This window comes from Molossus molossus, unplaced genomic scaffold (assembly GCF_014108415.1).
Source record: "Molossus molossus isolate mMolMol1 unplaced genomic scaffold, mMolMol1.p scaffold_m16_p_6, whole genome shotgun sequence".
NCBI lineage: Eukaryota > Metazoa > Chordata > Mammalia > Chiroptera > Molossidae > Molossus > Molossus molossus.
This window is the reverse complement of record NW_023425399.1, coordinates 36,708,483-36,733,271: the sequence shown is the minus strand read 5'-3', so window position 1 is coordinate 36,733,271 and position 24,789 is coordinate 36,708,483. Positions and strand designations below refer to the sequence as shown.

Here is a 24,789-nt window from a genome sequence, read left to right as displayed (position 1 = left end):
TCTTCAAATATATTCTCTAACCCTTGCTTATTTTCTTCTTCTTCGGGGACTCCTATGATGCGAATATTATTACGTTTTTAGTTGTCCACAGTTCTCTTAAGCTGTCTTCTGTTTTTTAATTGTTTTTCCTTTTGGTTTACCGATTGGTTGATTTTTTTTTTACCCTGTCTTCTAATTCACTGATCCGATCCTCAGCCTCCTCTAATCTGCTGGTTATTCCTTCCAATGTGTTCTTAGTTTCTGATATGTCATTCTTTATTTCTTCTTGGTCATTTTAAATTTCCAATTGGTTGATTTTCAACATTTCTATGTCTTTACTCATGGTTTTGATGCCCTGACTCATGCTGTTGAGCTTCCTCAAGATCATGGCTCTGAATTCTAGCTCTGTTAACTTGTTTAACTGCTCTTCATTTATCTCATCTTCAGTACAGGTCTCTTGTTTTTTCATTTTGCTTTTTTTTCTTTGTTTCACCATTTTGGCTATCACAGTGGGCTTTGAAGCCTGCCAGATTTTCCCTGTGGGTGTTGGTGTTCTGCTGTTTGTGGCTCCCTCTCCTTGGTTTGGATGAGCGAGGGAGGACCCACATTAAACACCACTGTCAAGTCTTACTTTCCTTGTTAGAGTTGCTAGCCCAGGAATTGTTCAGTTATCCTCTAGCTTTTTGCCTGGAGGCTATCAGTAGCAGTTACTTGAAGAGCCTTGGGTTCTCAGTTTTATGAGACATTCCATCAGGTGCTCAGTGTAAGGGGATTTCCTGAGGGTGGGGCAGATGCTGGTTGTTCATAAGCCTCAGTTTGCATTTCAATGGCCCTCCAGGTGGGGTTGAATATCTGAGGAAGGGGCCACCGCCTTTCCCCAGAGCTCTTGGAAGGAGTAAGATGGCCACCATCTTGCGTGGCTACAACTCAGCAAGATCTCTGAGCACCCTCCAATCCCAATTGGAACTGGGGAGTTCAATCTGCCCTCCTTCTGCCGGAGCCCAAGGTGAATGGCTGTGGCTATTTAACGTGTATCTCGGCTCTGTGCTGTGGAGTCGCTTGGGTGTTTAATCTGTGGGTGCTGCTCACAGCTAAGTCCGCTGTTGACCGTGGGCTCTCAGCCCCCGCCTTGTGCCTTTGCAATCCTACCAGGATCGAGTCAGTGTCCCTGGTTATATGATCCTTGCAAGCTGTTTTTCTGTTTGTTTTTCTCGATAATTTGGCTTTATTTTAGTTGTAATTCCAGTTTGGTCCTGGGAGACAGTCTGTGTAGCTTCCATTCACTCCACCGCCATTTTGGAATTCCTGGATTTTTTTTTTTCTTTTTGTTGTTCTGATTGGGTGTTTTTGTTTTGTTTTTTTAATATTCTAAAGTGATGATTTACTTCTTGGCTTTACCTACTTTATGATGGATTCCCTGTAAATTATTCTTTATTTCAGTTAGTTCATCCTTTATTTTTGACTGGTCCTTTTTGATGTTGTTGATGTTCTCACTAAGTTTCTTAGAGGTCTTCTTAAGTTCCTTGAAGGTCTCACTAAGTTCCTTGAATGTCTCACCAAGTTCCTTGAGCAACCTTATAACTTGTGTTTTGAACTCTGCATCTAATTGATTGCTTATCTCCATTTTATTTAATTCTTTTCCTGGAGTTTTCTGTTCTTTCATTTGGGACATGTTTCTTTGTTTTTTCATTTTTGCTGCTTCCTTATGCTTGTGTTAGGTAGAGTTGCTATGTCTCCTAGGCTTTGTAGGGTGGCCTATTGTAGGTAGGTATCCTGTAGGATCTAGTAGAACAGCCTCCCTGATCACCCCAGTTGGGCCCTCGACTGGTACCCCCTGTGTGAACTGTACACCCTTCTGTTGTAATTGAGTCTTGATTGCTGTTGGCACATCAATGGGAGGAATGTACTCAGGCTGATCAGCTGAAAGGACTGGCCGTTCCCACCTTGGAGGATCAGCAATGTAGGTAGGGGCCCACCACACCAGTCAAGACTTACTTCATCAGGGCTCTGGTGCCTACTGAGTCTGCTCATTGAGTGTGTCACTTGTGGAGGTGGTTGGGTGATGGTGTTTGAATGTAGTCTGAAGCTGTCCACTGGGTGTGTTGGCTCTGGGGCAAAGTCAGCCACTGCCCGTGTTCTATCCAGGGCCACCCAGCATAAGCTACAGAGTGATCTCCAATCCAGATGGCTGCTTCTCGTGCTGGGTTTAGAGGTGCCCAGGAAAAGCCAATTTGTGAACCAAGGCTAGTTGCTTCTAGGGATAGGCCTGGGGCCACTTAATAAGAGGTATGGGGCTCACTGAGACCAGATGCTGCTTGTTTGAGAGATTTTCGGAATCTCTGAAGTAGGATCCAAGACAGGCCAATCCTATGGTAAAGTTTTTGGAAATAGTTTGGGTGGGCCTGAAAGTTGGGTGGGGAAGGGCCTCAGGGAATCACTTGGGTGGAGCATACAGTATGATCAAGGGTGCTGGAGTCCTAGATATGGCGTCAGTCTGCCGCCCCAGGGAAGGGCTCATCAAAGGAACATCAGCCTTCAAAAGCACTTCTGTCCAGGAGAAAGCTATTCCTTCAGCCTTCCTCCTGAGGCCAAACAGCTCAGTTCTTTCCTGTATGTGCCTGGTGCCCCTTAAGCTGCCTCCCTTCTGAGCTCAGAGGAAGCAAGTTTGAGTAAGTCTGTGATCGGGTTCTTTAAGAGGAACTGTCTGAGGCTCTAGCAGCTGCATCCACCTTCAGCCTCAGTTCCCACTGGTTTTTCCAGCTAGAAGTTTTCCAGCTAGACTTCTCTTCCTGGCACTGGAACCCTGAGGTGGGAGCCTGGTGTGGGACGAGGACCCCTCACTCCTCAGGGAGGACCTTCCAGCTGAGGTGTCCCTCCTGATTTTATCTGCACAGGTGGGTTTGGGACCAGCCAGTCTGCGCCTCCGCCCCTCCTACCAGTCTCGGTGTGGCTGCTGCTTTAATTTCGTAGTTGTAGGACTTCCATTCAGCTCAATTTCAGGTGATTCTGAATGATGGTTGTGTTGTAGTTTAGTTGTAATTTTGATGTGGTTGTGGGAGGAGGTGATACCGTGTTTACCTACGCTGCCATTTGCACCAGAAGTCTTAATGCAGTTTTTTAGTGGGATCTCATAGGCTTGCCGTATTTTGGAACTTGGACTTAGCAATTTACCTCACGTTTCTATAAATATATAAAAATTTTCTTCATAAGTGATATATTGATTATTCAAAATTGAAAGGTACAGAATGATGAATAGTAAAATTTCTATATCACCTTTGCTCATTAGTCATCCAAATCTACTGGTGACTACCATTACACTATTTTTTGGTATATTCTTCTATATTTGTACTTTGCATATATGTTTAGCTGTATTATTTTTCTCCCCTCCCTCAGAATATGGTACAGTACTGCATATAATCCTGTACTATATCTTTTTTTGTTTGTTAATCTTCACCTGAGGATATTTTTCTATTTATTTATTTTTCTGTTTTTAGAGAGACTGAAAAGGAGGGAGGGGAGGGAGGGAGGGAGGGAGAGAGAGAGAGAAAGAGAGAGACAGACACATGTGAGAAAGACACATCAATTAGTTGCCACCTGTACAACCTCAACTGGGCTGGGGATTGAACCTGCAACCCATATACATGCCCTTGACTGGGAATTGAACTTGCGACCCATCAGTCCCTGGGCTGATGCTCTAACCACTTAGCCAAACTGGCCAGGGCTGTACTATGTCTTTTTTACTTAACAAAATATCTTCAAGATTTGTCATTCCATATTTATATATTAAGAGCATTCTTATTTTTCCAATGGCTGCTTTTATTTTTAACCATTTCCACTGAGACATACTGTTGGTTTACTTTTTTATTATAGACAATCCTTTAGTGTACTTTGTAATTTTGTTTGACTGCCAAATTGTCCTTGCTGACTTGTATTATTTTATGCTGCCCTAGTAATGTATGAAAACACTCAAAGCAAGGATGTTATGTTAGTTTTTGATGTTTTCCAATCCAAGTTAAAAAAATGGTGTTTTAATATAGTTTAGTTTTGCATCTTTCTTTTGAGTGAGGTTTAGCATGTTTTGATATGTTTAAACTATTATGTAATTTTTCTGTGAACTGGGATTTGCCCATTAGCCTCTTTTTTAGTCATTTGTTGGAACTCTTTATTTATTAGGTATGTCAGACCTTTAATAGGTTTTGAGTTAAACAAAAACTGATGTTGGAGTAGAAGTTGCTTCATTTCTAATTGAATTAAAAACATTCCAGTAACCACTGTAAGCTGAAGGCCAGAGTTGTACACTGGATAGCCTGTCTACTTGAGTTCTTTTGCCAGTCCAGCAGAACTTTAGGGCCAGCATTTTTGGAGGGGTTTATTGAGATGACATGGGTTTTCAAAATAAATATATTTCAGATAGTCTCCAAGGGATGGTATGTTGCTCAAGAAATAACACTAATTCATCTTCCACATTTATTTTTTTCAGACAAACTTGAGAAGCAGTGTTTTAAAATCTTTCATAGATGTGTGTTAAAAAACCTATCACAGCAAATTTTATTCATTATAAAATGTAGATGTTCTTATTTTTTATTTATGAAAATATGCATCTGATGACAGAGTAACCTGAAGTTTAATAACCCATGCTACTTGGCTGTGTTTTTATTTTAACTGAAGCTGTTAATTTTTGAAAGACTGAGTTTTTACTCAACCAATTTTTATGGGGATTAGTGGGTCCAAGCTCATTTAATGGCTAGGTCAGCCATGATGGCCTGTATAGACTGGCAGATGAACCATAGTCATTAAAATTCAAGTGAGACATGAATAAATAGAAACCTATCTCAGAAAAATAACCAAAGTCAAATAAAGGTAATTGAGGCAGATCCTTGTGAAGTCTTTAGAAGAAAATCCATCTTTAGAAAGATAGGCACTACCACAAAACAAAAATAAAAACAGGCATTTAAATTCACTGTTTATTTAATGAGTTAAGCACTCTTTTGTAATAAAAATTGTTTCCCTGTGTTTATGAACATGTAAACATTTTAATACAACAGCATATTACCGTTTGTCCTTTAAATTAAATGTTATATAATAAAAGTTAAAGTTAAATGGACTCCTTTTTCTATTCATTCTCACCCAAGGATATTTTTCCAATGAATTTTTTTTCTTTTTTTTAGATAGAGTGGAAGGCAGAGAGGGAGAGAGAAAGAAAAACATTGATGTGAGAGAGACACATTGATGATTGCCTTCCGCACGACCCTGACCTGGGACAGGGGTTGAACTTGCAACCCAGGTACATGCCCTTGACCAGAAATCGAACCCATGACTCTTTGGTCCATGGGCAGATGCTCTAACTGCTGATCCAAGCCAGCCAGGGCTAAATGGACTCTTTTAAACAAGAATTAAAGCAAGTTGAAATACAGTATTGCAGTGCATCTTAGACCATCTCTGGTGTAAAGGACCAGTTTGAAAAAATTTTCAGTTCATTGGTGCCCATTTCTTTTATAAAATACAAAACCAAAACCAAAGCAAAACCAAAACAAAACTGAAATGTGGAAAAGTGAATGAAAGATAAAAATAAAAGCTCAAGTTTTTATTAGATTTAGCAGATAAAGTTGTTTAAAAAATATAAGTATAAATAAAACATGAGGAAATAGGAAAGCAATTAAAAACTACATTATTTATTGAAAATGTGCATATAAGGCAATTAGTATACTAATAAAATAATTTATTTCAGGCTGATAACACTGATATGCAGACCACACTTGGAGTAACATTGATTTTTTGGACTAGGCAGCTAAGTCACTTTTTTTTTAAATTTGTTTTTTATTTTTGACAGTATTATTGATGTTGCTCATTTTCTCCACTCTGTCCCCCTGCACCTAGGCCCCACTGCACCCCAGGCCTTCACTTTACTATTATCTGTGTCCATGGGCTATGCATATATGCATATATGTTCTTTGGTTAATCTCTTCCTGTCTCCAACCCCCACACTTGTTTCCTCTGAGGTCTGTCAGTCTGTTCCATGCTTCCATGTCTCTATGTATTTTGTTTGTCAGTTTATTTTGTTGATTAGATTCTAGGTGAAATCATGATATGTGTCTTTCTCTGATTGACTTATTTTGCTTACCATAATAATCTCCATCTATGCTGTTGCAAAGGGGTAAGAGATTTTTCTTTTTTAGAGCCCCATAGTATTCCATTGTGTAAATGTACCACAGCTTTTTATCAACTCATTTACTGATGGGCACTGCGTCTGTTTCCAGATCTTAGCTATTGTAAATAACACTGCTATGAATATAGGGGTACATTTATTCTTTCTGATGGGTGTTTCAGAATTCTTAGAATATATTCCTATAAATGGGATGGCTGGATCAAATGGCAGTTCCATTTTTAATTTTTTGAGAAACTCCATACTGTCTTCCACATGGCTGCGCCAGTCTGCATTCCCACCAGCTGTGTATGAGGGTTCCCTTTTCCCCACATGCTTGCCAGCACTTGTCTGTTGATTTATTGATGGTAACCATTCTGGCAGACATGAGATGATACCTCATAGTCATTTTAATTTGCATCTCTCTATGATTAGTGACATTGAACATTTTTTCATATGTCTCCTGGCCATCTGTATGTCCTCTTTGGAGAAGAGTCTATTCAGGTCCTTTGCCCATTTTTTAATTGGATTGATTTTCTTTATTTTGTTGAGTTCTATGAGTTCTTTATATATTTTCGAAATTAACCCCTTATCAGATGTATCACTGGTGAATATGTTCTCCCATACAGTGTATTCCATTTTCATTTTGATGGTGGTTGCTTTCTATGCAGAAGATACATATTTAAAAAAAAAAAAAAAATGTCTCCATTGATTTCAAAGAGAGGAAAGGAGAGGGAGAGAGATACAGAAACATCTATGAGAGAGAAACATGTGCCTTGACTGGGAATTGAATCGGCATCCTCCCGGTACATGCCATGAAACGCAGCCAACTCAGCCACACTGCTCAGGCTGCAGAAGCTTTATAGTTTGATGTAGTCCCATTTGTTTATTTTTTCCTTTTTGTCTCTTGCCTTGGAGATGTATCAGCAAAAATCCTGCTCTGTGAGATGTCTGAGATTTTACTGCCTATATATATATATATATATTTTAGGATTTTTATGGTTTCACAACTTACATTTTAAGTCTTTTATCCATTTTGAGTTTATTCTTGTGTATGGTATAAGTTGGTGGTCTAGTTCCATTTTGTTTTTTTTTTGCATGTACTTGTCTAGTTTTCCCAACAGCATTTATTAAAGAGACTATCTTTGCTACACTGTATGCTCTTGCCTCCTTTGTCAAATAGTAATTGACCATAATATCATGAGTCGATTTCTGGGATCTCTGTCATGTTCCATTAATCTATATGCCTGTTCTTGTGCCAATACCAGGCTGTTTTGATTATGGTGGCTTTGTAGTATAATTTGATATCTGGTATTGTGATCCCTCCAATTTTGTTCGTCTTTCTCAAGATTGCTGCAGCTATATAGGGTCTTTTTTGGTTCCATTTGCATTTTTGGAATGTTTGTTCTAGATCTGTGAAATATGCCCATGGTGTTTAAATAGGGATTGTGTTGATGGGACTACATCAAACTAAAAAGCTTCTGCACAGCAAGAGAAACAGTCATCAAAATGGAAAGGCAACCCACTGTATGGGAGAACATCATTGCCAATGATGTATCAGATAAGGGGTTAACTTCCAATATATATAGAGTGCTCATACAACTCAACAAAAGGAAGACAAAGAACCCAATTAAAAAATAGGCAGAGGAGCTGAATAGACACCTCTCCAAACTGGACATACAAATGGCCAAGAGACATATGAAGAAATGCTCAACATCACTAATCATCAGAGAAATGCAGATTAAAACAACAATGAGGTATCACCTCACACCTGTCAGAATGGCCGCCATCAACAAATCATCAAACAACAAATGTTGGTGAGGGTGTGGAGAAAAGGGGACTCTAATACACTGCTGGTGGGAATGCAGACTGGTGCAGCTGCTGTGGAAAACAATATGGTGTTACCTCAAAAAATTAAAAATTGAACTTCCATTTGACCCAGTGATCCCACTTCTAGGAATATACCCTAAGAAGCCTGAAACACCAATCAGGAAGAATATATGTACCCCCATGTTCATAGCAGCACTATTTACAATAGCTAAGATCTGGAAACAGCCCAAGTGTCCATCAGTAGATGAATGGATAAAAAAGCTGTGGTACATATACACAATGGAATACTATGCAGCGGTAAGAAAGAAAGATCTCTTATCCTTTGAGACGACATGGAGGGACCTGGAAAGTATTATCCTAAGTGAAATAAGCCAAGCAGAAAAAGACAAATACCACATGATCTCACATATATGGAATATAATGAACATAACAGTCTGAGGAATACAGTAGACCCAGAAACATGGAAGTAGGGCACAGACTGACATCCCTCAGAAGAGGGGGTGGTGGGGGGTGGGAAGAGAGGAACAACAGAGCTTATATGCGTGTATGCATGACCAGTGGACATGGATAGCTGAGCCGGGGACGGGGCGGGAGTGGGATGGGGAGGGGGGTGCCAATGGGGTAAAAAAGGTAAAATATCTGTAACAAAAAAAAAAAAAAAATTAAAAAAAAAAGGGATTGTGTTGAATCTATAGATTGCTTTTGGTAGTATGGACATTTTAGTGATGTTAATTCTTCAAATCCTTGGATACAACAAATGCTTCCACTTTTTTGTATCTTCCTCTGTTTCTTTTCTCAATGTTCTATAGTTTTTCTACATCCTCGGTTAAGTTAGTTCTTAGGTTTCGTATTTTTTTTGTTGCAATGATAAATGGGATTTTTTTTTTTTAGTTTCTCTTTTTGGGGGTTTCTTATTCATGTATAAAAATGTCGATTTCTGGATGTTAATTTCATCCTCCTACTTTGCCAAATTCATTTATTAAATCTAGTAATTTTGTGGTGGAATCTTTAGGGTTTTCTATGTCAATATCATGTGTTCTGCAAATAATGACAGTTTTATTTTCTCCTTTCCAATTTGGATGTCTTTTATGTTTTCTTGTCTGATATCTGTGGCTAGGACTTCCAGTACTATGTTGAATAAGAATGGTGAAAGCAGGCAACCTTGTCTTGTTCATGCTCTTAAGGGAAACTCTTAGTTTTGCTCATTGAGTATGGTGTTGGCTGTAGGTTGGTCATACATGGCCTTTATTATGTTGAGGTATGATACCTCTATTTCCACTCTGCTGAGAGTTTTAATCAAAAATTGAGTGCTGTAGATTCTGTGGAATGTTGTTTCTGTTTCTACTGATATAAGATGTGATTTTTATCCTTCATTGTATTTACATCATATAGCACATTTATTGATTTGGAACATTGTACCAGCCTTGCATCCCTAGAATAAATCCCACTTGGTCATGGTGTATGATCTTTTTAATGTAATGCTGGATCCCATTTGATAATATTTTGTTGAGGATTTTAGCAGTTATGTTCATCGGGGATATTGGCCTATAATTTTCTTTCCTTGTAGTGTCTTTATCTAGTTTTGGAATTAGGATAATATTATCCTCCAATAAAGAACGTGGAAGTTCTCTCTCCTCTTGAATTTTTTGGAATAGTTTTGAGGATGATAGGTGTTAGTTCTTTGAATGTTTAGTAAAACTCCCCTGTGAAGCTGTCTGGCCCAGGACTTATGTCTGCTGTTTTATTTATTTTATTTTTTATAACGGCTTCAATTTCATTAGTTGTTATTGGGCTATTCAGGTTTTCTGATTCCTCCTGATTGGGAGAGTTGTGGAAGATTGCATGTTTCCAGGAATTTGTCCATTTCACCCAGGTTGTCCAGTTTGTGGTAATAGAGATGTTCATAGTATTTTTTTTACAATCCTTTGTATTTCTGTGGTGTCAGTTTTTACTTCGCCTTTTTCATTTCAGATTTTATTAATTTATGTCCTCTCCCTCTATTTCCTGAAGAGTCTGGGTAAAATTTCACCCATCTTGTTTATCCTATCAAAGAACCAGCTCTTGGTTTCATTGATTTTCTTTTAGCCTCTATGCCATTTACTTCCACAGTGATCTTTATTTTTTCCTTCCTTCTACTTTCTAAGGGCTTTTCTTGTTCTGTTTCTAATTCTTTTAGTAGTAAGGTTCGATAGTTTATTAGAGCTTTTTCTTGTTTCTTGAGGTAGGCCTGTAATGAATGCTATGATCGTCCCTCTGAGGACTGCTTTCACTGTGTCCCATAGATTTTGGGTTGTTGTGGGTTCATTTTCATTTGTTTCCAGGATGTTTTTGATTTCTTCCTTGATTTCATTGGTAACCCATTCACTGCCTAATAAAATGCTATTTAGCTCCCATGTGTTTGAGTATCTTTGAGTGTTTGTATTGTGGTTGATTTGTAGTTTCATGCTGTCGTGATCTGAGAAGATGCTTGACATGATTTCAATCTTCTTGAATTTGTAAGACTTATTTTGTATCCTAAGATGTGGTTTTTCTTTGAGACTGTCCCATGTGCACTTGAGAAGAATATATATTCAGCAACTTTGGGATGAAATGTTCTGTAAATATCAATTAAATCCATGTGATCTAGTTTATCATTTAAGCTCGTTTCCTTGTTGATTTTTTGCCTGGAAGATCTATCCAGTGATGTCAGTGGGGTGTTAAGGGCACGTACTATGACAGTTTTGCTGTGTATCTCTCTCTTAAAGTCCTTCAGGAGTTTTAAAATATGTTTTGGTGTTCCTATATTGGGTGCATATATGTTTACCGGTGTTATGTCCTCTTGTTGGATTGATCTTTTTAGTGTTTTGAAGTGACCTTCTTTGTCTCATATAGCCTTTATTTAAAAGTCTATTTAGTCAGAAGTAAGTATTGCTACCCCAGTTTATTTTTTCATTTCTATTTGCCTAGAAAAGTTTTTCATCCCTTCATTTTCATACTGTGTGTTTTTTGTTCTGAGGTTTGTCTCTTGTAGACAGCATATATATGGTCATGTTCTCTTATCCATTCAACAACTCTATGTCTTTTGATTGGACTGCATAATCCATTTACATTTAAGATTATTTTTGTAAGTACTTATGTATCACCATTTTAATTCTTTATACCTATGTCTTCTCTCTTTCTCTGTTCTTTTCTTTTTACAACAGTCCCTTTATCATTTCTTACAATGGTCCTTTGGTGGTAATATACTACTTTAGCCTTTTTTTTTTTTTTTTTGGTTCTGGGAATCTCATTATATCACCTTCAATTTTGAATGATAGACTTGCTGGATAAAATAGTCTTGGTTTCAGATCATGTCTTTTCATTACTTTTAATACTGCATGTCATTCCCTTCTGGCCTATAGTGTTTCTGTTGAAAAATGAACTGATAGCCTTATGGGAGCTCCCTCGTAGGTAACTGACTGTTTCTCTCTTGCTTCCCTTAATATTCTCTCATTGTCTTTAATATTTTCCATTTTAATTATGATGTTTCTTGGTGTTGGTTTCTATGTATTCTTTTTGATTGTGCTTATTTTTTTGGTATGTGCCCTTAGTGGGAACTGAACCCAGGACTCTCTGGTCCGCAGGCTGATGCTCCAACCGCTGAGCCAAACTGGCCATGGCTGATTGCGCTTTTTATGCTTTCTGAACTTGTGTGACTTTTACCTTCACAGTTAGGGAAATTTTCTGTTATGATTTTTTCAAATAGGTTTTCTATCCCTTGCTCACTTTCTTCTCCCTTTGTAACCACTATGATGTGGATGTTGTTCCATTTCATGTTGTTCCAAACTTCCCTCAAAATCTCTTCATACTTTTTCACTGTTTTTTCTTTTCAGCTCTAATTTAGTGCTTTTTTTCTACCTTGTCTTCCAAATCACTGGTTTAATGCTCTCCTTCATCAAGCCTTCTTTTATCTTCTAATTCTTTTCAGTATGTGCTTGATGTCAAATATATTATTATTTGTTTCTGACTGGTCCTTAATCATGGTTTTATGTATTTTTTTCATGCTGATGTAATTCCCACTAAGTTCCTTACAGTTCCCATTGAGTTCCTTGTTCTCACTAAGTTTTGTGAGCATCCTTACAATCATTACTGTGAACTCTGTGTCTGACAAATTGCTTACTTCCACCTTATTTAGGTACTTTTCTGGAGATTCATTCCTCCATTTCTTTCACTTGGGGGTTATTTCTTTGTGTACCCGTTTTAGTTGTCTCTGTGTTTGTTTCTACGTATTAGATATCACTGCTATGACTCCCCATCTTTGTGGGGTGTTTTTTTTGTAGTAAATGTCCTATAGGACCCAATGGTGTGGTCTCCTTGAATTCCTGAGCTGGATGCTCTAGGAGTGATCTTTTTGTGACTTATTTGGGCTCTGCTGTTGTAATTAGTCCTCAGTTGTTGTCCCGTTTGTGGGTGGGATCTTTTCTCAGGCTGGCTGACTGTAAGGCTCAATCCCCACCACATCATGTGAGCTGTTGTACAGGTGCAGTCTTGTGATGGTTTCTACCCTTTCTTGTTTATTTCTATATATATTGATTTGAGAGAGAGAGGAAGGTAGTGGGAGAGAGAGATAGAAACATCGATGAGAGAGAACATTGATTGGTTGCCTCTTGCATGTCCCCCACTGGGGATTGGGCCCACAACCCAGGCATGTGCCCTGACCAAGAGTCAAACCAGTGACCTCTTGGTGTATGGCTCAATGCTCAACTACTGAGCCATACCAGCCGGGCTGCCCTTCCTTGTTAAAAGTCTCCTCTTCAGCTAGTCTTCAGGTGGTAATTCAGGGTGAATCCAGACTTTCTTATCTTCCTAAATGTGTCCAGGCTGTATGTGGTAGCTCTAGACAGTCAACTAAGTCATTCTTTATGGTACTATTTATGTTTTATATTGGAAAAGAAAGACTTCTGCCCCTCCTCATTTCTCAGTTTAGAATAAGGTACAGATTTTTACATAAAAGTGTTAATCTTGGTTTAAGTAGTTTGAATCACCTTACTCATGTATTTTCTTTAATATCTGTGTGTATATTTAAAGGATCAATTTTTCCTTAATATGAAATGTGTTCTGCCATTGTTCTTATTAAGCCAACATTGCTAGAAACTTGTGAGCTTGTGAGAAAAATGAGGAACTTTGTGGTATATGTTGCTTTTAATTATTTTATGTTTTATTATTTATATGTTGAGAACCTTAGAAATAATGCTTTCATAATAATTAACAAGTATTTGCACAAGTCTTATTTTAATTTCTTGTTTTAGTCATATACTTTTGTTAGCTATGGAGCATTAGACTATTTTTTCTTTGAAGGTTCTTCATAGACAATGTGAATATATATGTTGCTTTATTTATTTATTTTATTAATTTATTTTTGTTACAGATGATTCTATTTTTTTCTTCACTGACACCCTCCTCCCCATCTCCACATCCCATTCCCAGCTTTGGTGTCCATGTCCATTGGTTACGCTTACATGCATATAAGTTCTGTGGTTTATCCCTTCCCTTCCCCCATCATCCTCTCCCCCCATCATCCCCTCTTCTGAGGGTTGTCAGTCTGTACCCTATGTCCACGTCTCTTGGTCTACCCTATTCCTCAGACTGTTATGATCATTATATTCCACAAATAAGTGAGATCATGTGATACTTGTTTTTCTCTGCTTGGCTTGTTTCACTTAGGATAATACTTTCCAGGTCCCTCCATGTCGTCTCAAAGGATAAGAGATCTTTCTTTCTTACCGCTGCATAGTATTCCATTGTGTATATGTACCACAGATTTTTTATCCATTCATCTACTGATGGACACTTGGGCTGTTTCCAGATGTTAGCTATTGTAAATAGTGCTGCTGTGAACATAGGGGTACATATATTCTTTCAGGTTGGTGTCTCAGGCTTCTTGGGGTATTATTCCTAGAAGTGGAATCACTGGGTCAAATGGAAGTTCAATTTTTAATTTTTTGAGGTAACACCATATTGTTTTCCATAGTGGATGCACCAGTCTGCATTCCTACCAGCAGTGCACTAGAGTCCCCTTTTCTCCACACCCTCTCCAACACTTGTTGTTTGATGATTTGTTGATGGCGGCTATTCTGACAGGTGTGAGGTGATCACTCATTGTTGTTTTTATTTGCATCTCTCTGATGATTAGTGACATTGAGCATTTTTTCATTTGTCTCTTGGCCATTTGAATGTCCTGTTTGGGGAGAGCTCCTCTGCCCATTTTTTAATGGGGTTCTTTGTCTTCATTTTGTTGAGCTGTATGAGCACTCTTTATATTTTGGAAATTAACCCTTTATCTGAGGTATCATTGGCAATTATGCTCTCCCATACAGTGGGTTCCCTGTTCATTTTGATGGTTGTTTCTTTTGCTGTGCAGAAGCTTTTTAGTTTGATGTAGTCCCATGTGTTCATTTTCTCCTTTGTTTCTGTTGCCTTAGGTGATGTATCCGTGAAAATTCAGCTGTGTATGATGTCCAAAATTTTGTTGCTTACATTTTCTTCTAGGATTTTTATTGATTCACGGGTCACATTTAAGTTTTCTATCCATTTTGAGTTTATTCTTGTGTATGGTATAAGTTGATGGTCTAGTTTCATTTTTTTTTTGCATGTAGCTGTTCAATTTTGCCAACACCATTTATTAAAGAGGCTGTTTTTATTTCATTGTATGCTCTTGCCTTCTTTGTCAAATATTAATTGAGGATAATGTCTTGGGTCTATTTCTGGGTTCTCTATTCTGTTCCACTGGTCTATATTCCTGTTCTTGTGCCAGTATTAGGCTGTTTTTATTACAGTAGCTTTGTAGTAAAACCTGAAATCCGGTATTGTTATCCCACCTACTTTGTCCTTCTTTTTGAAGATTGCTGTGGCAATTCGGGGTCTTTTTTGGTTTCATATTTACCTTCAAAGTATTTGTTTTAGTTCTGTGAAATATGTCATAGGTATTTTGATGGGGATTGCATTGAATTTACAGATCGCTTTGGGTAGTATGGAAATTTTAATGATGTTAATTCTTCCAATCCATGAACAAGGTATGTGTTTCCACTTTTTTTTAATATCTTCCTCTATTTCTTTTTTCAGTGTCCTGTAGTTTTCTGCAAATAGATCCTTTACTTTTTTGGTTAAGTTTATTCCTAGGTATCTTAATTGTTTTGCCATATGGTAAATGGGATTGTTTTTTTAGTTTCTCTTTCTGTGACTTCATCATTGGTGTATAAGAATGCCATAGATATTTTGCCATTAATTTTGTATCCTGCTACTTTGCCAAATTCATTTATTAAGTCTAGTAAATGTTTGATGGAGTCTTTAGGGTTTTCTATGTATAATATCCTGTCATCTTTGAATAATGACAGTTTCATTTCCCCCTTTCCAATTTGGATTACTTTTCTTTTTTCTTCCTGTCTGATTGCTGTGGCTAAGACTTCCGGTACTATGTTAAATAAGCGTGGCAAAATTGGGCATCCCTGTCTTGTTCCTGTTCTTAAGGGAAATGCTTTTAGTTTTTGCCCATTAAGTACGATGTTGGCTGTAGGTCTTTCATATGTGGCCTTTATTATGTGGAGATATGCTCTATTCCCAAATTGCAGAGGGTTTTTATCAGAAATGGGTGCTGGATTTTGTCAAATTCTTTTTCAGCATCTATTGATATGATGATTTGGTATTTATCTTTCATTTTGTTTTGTGGTGTATCACATTTATTGATTTGTGAATATTGTACTAGCCTTGCATCCTGGGATGAATCCCACTTGGTCATGGTTAATAATTTTTTCGATGTATTGCTGGATCTGATTTGCTAGTATTTTGTTAAGGATTTTGGCATCTATGTTCATCAGGGATATTGACCTGTAGTTTTCTTTCTTCGTAGTGTCTTCTTCTGGTTTTGGAATTAGAATTATGCTGGCTTTATAAAAGGAGTTTGGAAGTCTTCCTTCTTCTTGAATTTTTTGAAATAGTTTTAGGAGAATGGGTGTTAGTTCTTCTTTGAATGTTTGGTAAAACTTTCCCATGTAGCCGTCTGGGCCTGGGCTTTTGTTTGCTGGGAGAGTTGATTACATCTTAAATGTCCTTAGTTGTTATTGGTCTGTTCAAATTTTCTATCTCTTCCTGGTCTAGTTTTGGGAGACTATGTGTTCCTAAAAATTTGTCCATTTCGCTTAGGTTGTTGATTTATTGCCGTATAATTGTTCATAGTATTTATTAATGATCCTTGGTATTTCTGTGGTGTCACTTGTTACTTCTCTTTCATATCTGATTTTGTGTACTTGGGTTCTCTATCTCCGTTTTTTGGTGAGTTTACCTAAAGGTCCTTCAATCTTGTTTATCTTTGTTTCAAAGAACCAGCTCTTTGTTTCATTGATTCTTTGTATTGTGTTTTTGGTCTCTATGTCATTTTTTTCGGCTCTAGTCTTTACTATTTCCTTCCTTCTACTTGCACAGGGGTTTTCTTTTCATTTGCTCTGTAGTTCTTTAAATTGTGAGGTTAGTCTACTAGAAATTTTTCTTGTTACTTGAAATAGGCCTGTAGTGCTATGAACTTCTCTCTCAGAAGTGCTTTCGCTGCATCCCATAGATTTTGTGTTGTTGTGTGTTCATTGTCATTGGTTTTCAGGAAGTTTTTAATTTCTTTCTTGATCTCCTTGGTAACCCATTCATTGTTCAATAACATGCAATTTAGCCTCCATGTATTCAAATATCTTTGCATGTTCTTGTTGCAGTTGATTTCTACTGTTATGACATTTTGATCTGAGAAGATGCTTAATATGATTTTAATCTTCTTGAACTTGTAGAGACTCAGTTTGTGTCCTAACATGTGGTCTGTCTTTGAGAATGTCCCATGTGCACGTGAGAAGAATGTGAATTCTGTAGTTTTAAGGTGTAATTCTCTGTAGATATTTATTAAATCCATTTGATCTGGTGGTTCGTTAAGAGTCTCTGTTTCCTTGCTAATTTTTTGTCTAGAGGATCTATCCAGTGACATCAGCAGGGGGTTCAAGTCTCCTGCTATGATTGTATTGCTGTTGATTTCTCCTTTGAAATCCTCCAGAAGATTTTTAATATATTTTGGTGCTCCTATATTGGGTGCATATATGTTTACCAAGGTTATATATTACTGTTGGATAGAACCTTTCAGTATTATGTAGTGGCCTTCTTTGTTTCAAGTTATGGCCTTCATTTTGAAATCTATTTTATGAGATATGAGTATTGCTTCCCCAGCTTTTTTTTCTTTTTGTTTGCTTGGAAGATTTTTTCCATCCCCTCATTTTCAACCTATGTGAGTCATTTTTTATTAATTAATTTATTTTTTATTAATTAATTTTTGTTACAGATGTTTCTCCTTTTTTCTCCACTGATTCCCCCCTCCCTCTCCCTCCCTGCCCTGTCCCCAGTTTGTTGTCCATGTCCACTGTTCATGCATACATGCATATAAGTTCTGTAGTTTATCTCTTCCCCACCACCCGCTCTTCTGGGGATTGTCAGTCTGTACCTCACTTCCACATCTCTGAGACTACCCCATTCCTCAGACTGTTATGTTCATTATATTCCACAAATAAGTGAGAACATATGACACTTATTTTAGTCTGTTTTGCTTGATTCACTTAGGATGATACTTTCCAGGTCCCCCCATGTCATCTCAAAGGATAAGATAACTTTCTTTCTTACAGTTGCATAGTACTCCATTGTGTATATGTACCACAGCTTTTTTATCCATTTGTCTACTGATGGACACTTGGTCTGTTTCCAGATCTTAGCTATTGTCAACAGTGCTGCTACAAACATGGGGGTACATATATTCTTTCTGATTGGTGTTTCAGGCTTCTTAGGGTATATTCCTAGAAGTGGGATCACTGGGTCAAATGGAAGTTCAATTTTTAATTTTTTGAGGTAACCCCATAGTGTTTTCAACAGTGGCTGCACTGGTCTGCATTTCCACCAGCAGTGCACTAGAGTCCCCTTTTTCTACACTCTCGCCAACACTGTTGTTTGATGATTTGTTGACGGTGGCCATTCTGACAGGGGTGAGGTGATACCACATTGTAGTTTTAATTTGCATCTCTCTGATGATTAATGATGATGAGCATTTCTTCATATGTCTCTTAGCCATTTGTATGTCCTGTTTGGAGAGGTGTCTATTTAGTTTCTCTGCCCATTTTTTAATTGGGTTCTTTGTCTTCCTTTTGTTGAGTTGTATGAGCATTCTCTATATATTGGAAATTAATCCCTTATCTGATATAACATTGGCAATTATGCTCTCCCATACAGTGGGTATAGCCTTTCCATTTTGATGATTGTATCTTTCGCTGTGCAGAAGCTTTTGAGTTTGATGTAGTCTTATGTGTTCATTTTCTCCTTTGTTTCTATTGCCTTTTGGTGATGTATAAGTGAAAATTCTGCTGCGTATGATGTCTGAAATTTTTTTGCCTACAGTTTCTTCTCGGATTTTTATGGATTCATGAGTCACATTTAAGTCTTGTATCCATTTTGAGTTTATTCTTGTGTAGGGTGTAAGTTGATGGTCTAGTTTCATTTTTCTGCATGTAGCTGTCCAATTTCCCCAACACCATTTATTAAAGAGGCTGTCCTTACTCCACTGTACGCTCTTGCCACCTTTTTCAAATATTAATTGAGCATATTGTCTTGGGTCCATTTCTGAGTTCTCTATTCTGTTCCACTGGTCTATATGCCTGTTCTTGTGCCAGTACCAGGCTGTTTTGATTTCGGTGGCTTTGTGTAGTATAAGCTGAAATCTGGAAATGTGATCCCTCCAACTTTGTTCTTCCTTTTCAAGATTGCTGTGGCTATTCAGGGTCTTTTTTGGTTTCATATGAACTTTTGAAGAACTTGTTTTAATTCTGTGAATTATGCCATTGGTATTTTGGTGGGGATTGCATTCAATCTATAGATTGCTTTGGGTAGTATGGACATTTTAATGATGTTAATTCTCCCAATCCATGAACAGGGTATGTGCTTCCACTTTTTTATATCTTCCTCTATTTCTTTTTTCAATGGCCTGTAGTTTTCTGCGAATAGGTCCTTTATTTCTTTGGTTAAGTTTACTCCTAGGTATCTTAATTTTTTTGCCGCAATGGTAAATGGGATTGTTTTCTTAGTTTCTCTTTCTGTGAGTTCATCCTTGGTGTACAAGAATGTCATAGATTTCTTGACGTTAATTTTGTATCCTGCTACTTTGCCAAATTCATTTATTAAGTCTAGTAAATTTTTCATGGAGTCTTTGGGGTTTTCTACGTATAGTATCATGTCATGTTCAAATAATGACAGTTTCACTTCCTCCTTTCCAATTTGGATCTCTTTTATTTTTTCTTCCTGTCTGATTGCTGTGGCTAAGAGTTCAATACTATGTTATATAAGAGTGGCAAAAGTGGGCATCCTTGCCTTGTTCCTGTTCTTAAGGGAAATGCTTTTAGTTTTTGCTCATTGAGTATAATGTTGCCTGTAGGTCTTTCATATATGACCTTTATTATGTCTAGACATGATCCCTTTATTGTCACATTGCTGAGTGTTTTTATTAGAAATATATGCTGGATTTTGTCGAAGCCTTTTCGGCATGATCATGTGGTTTTTATTCTTCATTTTATTTATGTGGTGTATCACGTTTATTGATTTGTGAATATTGTACCAGCCTTCCATCCCTGGGATGAATCCCAGTTGGTCATTGTGGATAATTTTTTTGGTGTATTGCTGGATCCAATTTGCTAGTATTTTGTTCAGGATTTTGGCATCTATGTTCATCAGGGATATCGGCCTGTAGTTTTCTTTCTTTGTAGTGTCTTTTTCTGGTTTCGGAATTAGAATTATGCTGGCTTCATAAAAGGAGTTTGGAAGTCTTCCTTCTTGAATTTTTTGAAATAGTTTTAGGAGAATGGGTGTTAGTTCTTCTTTTAATGTTCGGTAAAACTCCCTTGTGAAGCCATCTGGGCCTGGGCTTTTGTTTGCTGGGAGAGTCTTCATTACGTCTTCAATTTATTCTGTTCATATTCATCTGTTCTAGTTTTCTATCTCTTCCTGGTCCAGTTTTGGGAGACTGTGTTTCTAGAAATTTGTCCATTTTGCTTACATTGTCGAATTTGTTGCCATATAATTGTTCATAGTAGTTGTTAATGATCTTTTGTATTTCCATGGTGTCAGTTGTTACTTTTCCTCTTTCATTTCTGATTTTGTGTATTCGGTTTCTCTCTCTTTGTTTTTTGGTGAGTCTAGCTAAGGGTCCATCAAACTTGTTTATCTTTTCGAAAAACCAGCTCTTTGTTTCATTGGTCCTTTGAATTGTTTTTTTGGTCACTATGTCGTTTATTTCTGATCTGATTTTTAATATTTCCTTTCTTCTACTGGTTGTGGGGTTTTCTTGTTCTTTGCTCTCTAGTTCTTTATGTTGTGAGGTTAGATAGTCTGTTAGAATTTTTTTTTGTTTCTTGAGGTTGGCCTGTAGTGCTATAATCTTCCTTCTCAGAACTGCTTTTGTTGCATCCCATAGATTTTGTGTTGTTGTATTTTCATTTTCATTGGTTTCCATCAAGTTTTTGATTTCTTCCTTGATCTCCTTGGTGACCCATTCATTGTTTAATAACATGGTATTTAGCTTCGATGTGTTCAAATGTCTTTGTATGTTCTTCTTGCAATTGATTTCTAGTTTCATGCCATTGTGATCTGAGAAGATGCTTGATATGATTTCAGTCTTCTTGAACTTGTAGAGACTTAGTTTGTGTCCTAACATATGGTCTATCTTTGAGAATATCCCATGTGCACTTGAGAAGAATGTGATGAATTCGGTCGTTTTAAGGTGTAATTCTCTGTAGATATCTGTTAAATCCATTTGGTCTAGTGCTTCATTTAGAGTTTCTATTTTCTTGCTAATTTTTTGTCTAGAAGATCTATCCAGTGATGTCAGCGGGGTGTTGAAGTCCCCTGCTATGATTGTATTGCTGTTGATTTTTCCTTTGAAGTCCTCCAGAAGATTTTTAATATATTTTGGTGCTCCTATATTGGGTGCATATATGTTTATCAAGGTTATATCTTCCTGTTGGATAGATCTTTTCAATATTATGTAATGGCCTTCTTTGTCTCTAGTTATGGCCTTCATTTTGAAGTGTATTTTATGAGATATGAGTATTGCTACCCCAGCTTTTTTTTTCTTTTCGTTTGCTTGGAAGATTTTTTTCCATCTCTTCAGTCTCAATCTATGTGAGTCTTTTGTTGTGAGGTGCGTCTCTTGTAAATAACTTATATATGAATCATGCTTTCTTATTCATTTAGCTACTTTGTGTTTTTGTTGTAGCATTCAATCCATGTGCATTTAAGGTGATTATTGATATGTACCTATTAATTGACATTTTGTTTAGTGTGGTATTATTTTTCTTTCTATTTATTGTAGTAATTACTGCAGTTCTTTTAACATTTCTTGCAGTGCTGATTTGGTGTTAATGTATTTCCTTATCCTGTTTTTGTCTGGGATGTTTCTTATTTGACCCTCTTTTTTTAATGATAATCCTGCTTGGTAGAATAGTCTTGGATTCAGATCCTTGTTTTTCATGACCTTGATTACTTCATGCCATTTCCTTCTGGCCTGTAGTGTTTCTATTGAGAGCTTAGCTGAGAGTGTTATGGGGGTTACTTTCTGGGTAACCTGTTGCTTATTTATTGGTGCCTTTTGGATTCTCTCTTTGTCTTTAATTTTTGACATTTTAATTATTATGTGTCTTGGTGTGAGCCTGTTTGCGTTCTTCTCATTTTGGGCTGTCTGTGGTCCTTGAACTTGAATGCCTTCTTCTTTCAGCAAATTAGGGAAGTTTTCTGTTACTATTTCTTCAAATATTTTCTCTAACCCTTGCTCATTTTCTTCCTCTTCGTGGACTCCTATGATGCGAATGTTAATATGTTTCAAGTTGTCCCACAGTTATCTTAAGCTGTCTTTAGTTTTTTTTGTTTTTTTTTTTGGTGGTACGTGCCCCTAGTGGGAACCGAATCTGGGACTCTCTGGTGTTGAGGTTGACGCTCAACCGCTGAGCCAAAGTGGCCAGGGCTGTCTTCCTGTTTTTTAATTTTTTTTTTTTTATGGTTTCTGATTGGTTGATTTTTTCTACTGTGTCTTCTAATTCACTAATCTAGTCCTCAGCTTCTTCTCCTCTGCTGTTTAGTCTTTCAAGTTTGTTCTTTATTTTTGTTTTGTCATTCTTCATTCCTCCCTGGTGGTTTTTCATTTCCAGTTGGTTGACTTTCAATGTTTCTATGTCTTTACTCATGGTGGTGATGTTCTTACTCATAATGTTGAGCTTCCTCAAGATCATGGCTTTGAATTCTAGCTTTGTTAACCTACTAAACTGCATTTCATTTATCTCATCTTCAGTGGAGGTCTCTTGTTCTTTCATTTGGGATTTTTTTTTTGTTTTAATTTTTAAAATTAAAAAAATTTTTTATTTTTATTTTTTGGTCCATGCCCCTAGCGGGAACCGAACCTGGCACTCTCTGGTGTGCAGGCTGATGTTCCAGCCGCTGAGCCTATCTTGCCAGGCCTGGGATTTTTGTTTTTGTTTTACCTTTTTGTTTATCTCATTGTGTTTTTGAGCCTGTCAAATTTTCCCTGTGGGCATTGGTGTTCTGCAGTTTGTAGCTCCCTCTACTGGGTTTGGATGAGTGTGGGAGGACCCACGTTAACCACCACTGTCATGTCTTACTTCCCTGGGTAGAATTGCAAGCCTAGGAAAGGTTCAGTTATCCTCTAGCTTCTTGCCTGGAGGCTATTAGTGGCGGTTACTTGAAGAGCCTTTGGTGTTCAGTTGAATGACAAACTCCCTCAGGTGTTCAGAGTAGGGGATTTCCCTAGGGTGAGGCAGATGCTTGTTGTTAATGAGCCTCAATTTGCATTGCAATGGACCACCAGGTGGGGTTGAATCTTCGTGGGAGGGGCCGCTGCCTCTCCCCTGAGCCCTGGGAAGGAGTATGATGGCCACTGTCCTGAATGGCTGCAACTCAGCAAAAGCTTTGAGTGCCCTCCAAATTCTGAGTGTCCCCACACTGTTTCAGTCTAGTCCATCCTCCCTCTGCAGAGCCCAAAGTGAGTGGCTGTGGCTATTTTAGCGCTTTGTCCTGGCTCTGTGGGCTGTGGAGCCACTTAGGAGTTTAACCCGGAGGGTGCTGCTCACAGCCAAGACTGCTGCTGTTTGTGGGCTCCCAGCCTCCGCCTTGCACCTCTGCAATTTTACCAGGATCTATTAAGTATCCCTGGTTATATGGTCCTCGCAAGCTCCTTTTCTGTTGCTTTTTCCTGACAATTTGTGTTTATTTTAGTTGTAATTCCAGTTTGGTCCTGGGAGGTGGTCTGTGTAGCTTCCATTCAGTCTGCCTCCATTTTACAGCTCCTGCTTTATTTCTTTAAATAGCAATCTATAGATCATAAATGTTCTTATGGCTTCCCAAAATTGTAATTATATTGAGGTTATGTGTGTGTAATCTAACCTTATTGTGGTTATCATTTTGCATTATATGAGTATCAAATCATCATGTCGTACACCTTAATTTACATAATGTTACATGTCAACTATATTGCAGTAAAACTGAAAATAAAAGTAGGCAGCAGTTTAGGCTTTATATTAAGGCTTGGTGGTGTTGTCAGCACTGTCTGTAATTGTGGAATACCCCACAGATTATTAGCATTTGGTGTGGAGGGTGTAGAAAATGATATTTAGGTTATATTGATGTTTTCTTTAATGTAGATAAAATGAAAGATAAAATATGTTTGGCGTCAGTATGAAATCTTTTAACTTCTTTTGTTTATATGACTTCAGGCAAGTATTATCAGTGGAGAGAGAGATTTAAATTCTAACCTTTTTATATTCTTTGTGTTACCAAGTTAAATAAACTTTAAAATTTTGTTTTTTAAAGTTATCTTTGTACTAATTTGTACATTATGTGTGTGTTAGTGCAAAGGAATGCATACCATCGTTGTCTGTTTTCCCTTAGGGTAATTCCTCTCCTGCAATAACTTTGGGATGCAAGTATGCACTTTTTTCAGTAGAAGATGGTAAACTTGGAGAATGACCATGGAGAAGGGGATGAGTTCTGGAGAAGGGCTGCCTTCCAGATCATCTCAGGTTTCAGCTGTTAAAATAACAGCCAAAGAGTTGGAAACAAAGCAGTCCCATAAAGAGAAGCGAGGGGGCTTTGTGTTGGTGCATGCAGGTAAGCTCTAAGTGAGTGAGTCGGAAGATGAAAGTAATGTTTGTTTATTTTTTCTTGCCTTGAAGTACACTAAGAATTGAATTATACCTCAAGAGGAGGCTCAGTACCAGAGAGGAATTGGAACCAAAGAATTTAACTTTGGTACATTGTGGGCGTCCCCTTATAACCCACTTGGAAGATCTTGTAATGATAGCTCTTCCTGTGTCTTCTTCACTCCCCTACACTATTATTTACTTTTCTTTGTGTAATAGATATATTTAGGTAGTATTAAAACCAGACAAAGTAATTTTTAAAATAAATTTGGTTTGTAGATTTTAAAATAATATAGCTGAAAAAATTTTATTTACCTTTATATTTGACTGTGGCTATCTTAGAGTATACAGTCTTAGAGCTAATTTGCTTTCTTAATATAATATGTGAGGAAATTTAAAGCCAGAGATATTGAAAGGCTTCAGCCACATGTCTAGTTCCTGCTAGAGCCAGGTTGAGAAATCCTTAAGTCCCAGTCTAATGCTTTTGGCAATATATCAGCCTATAATATCTACTTCAGAGGACAACAAGGACAGATACTGTGACATTTAAGCCTTGGGTCCCTTGTCATTGACACTATTTAAATTTCTCATTCAGTGTAGAGATTTTAATGCTGC

At 37.5% G+C, this 24,789-nt stretch overlaps 1 protein-coding gene across 10 annotated transcripts in view; it reads left to right on the top strand.

The window, feature by feature from the left end:
• TASP1 (taspase 1) overlaps positions 1–24,789 on the top strand; it is a 318,727-nt gene that overhangs the window by 14,813 nt on the left and 279,125 nt on the right. For all 10 annotated transcript variants that reach the window (XR_004957029.1, XR_004957028.1, XR_004957030.1 and 7 more), the window contains exon 2: positions 23,924–24,142. Coding sequence is in view for 7 of the 10 variants with exons in the window: in XM_036244396.1 (XP_036100289.1) it covers positions 23,998–24,142 (145 nt within the window). In the remaining 3 variants the exon portion in view is untranslated. The remainder of the gene's footprint in view (positions 1–23,923; positions 24,143–24,789) is intronic.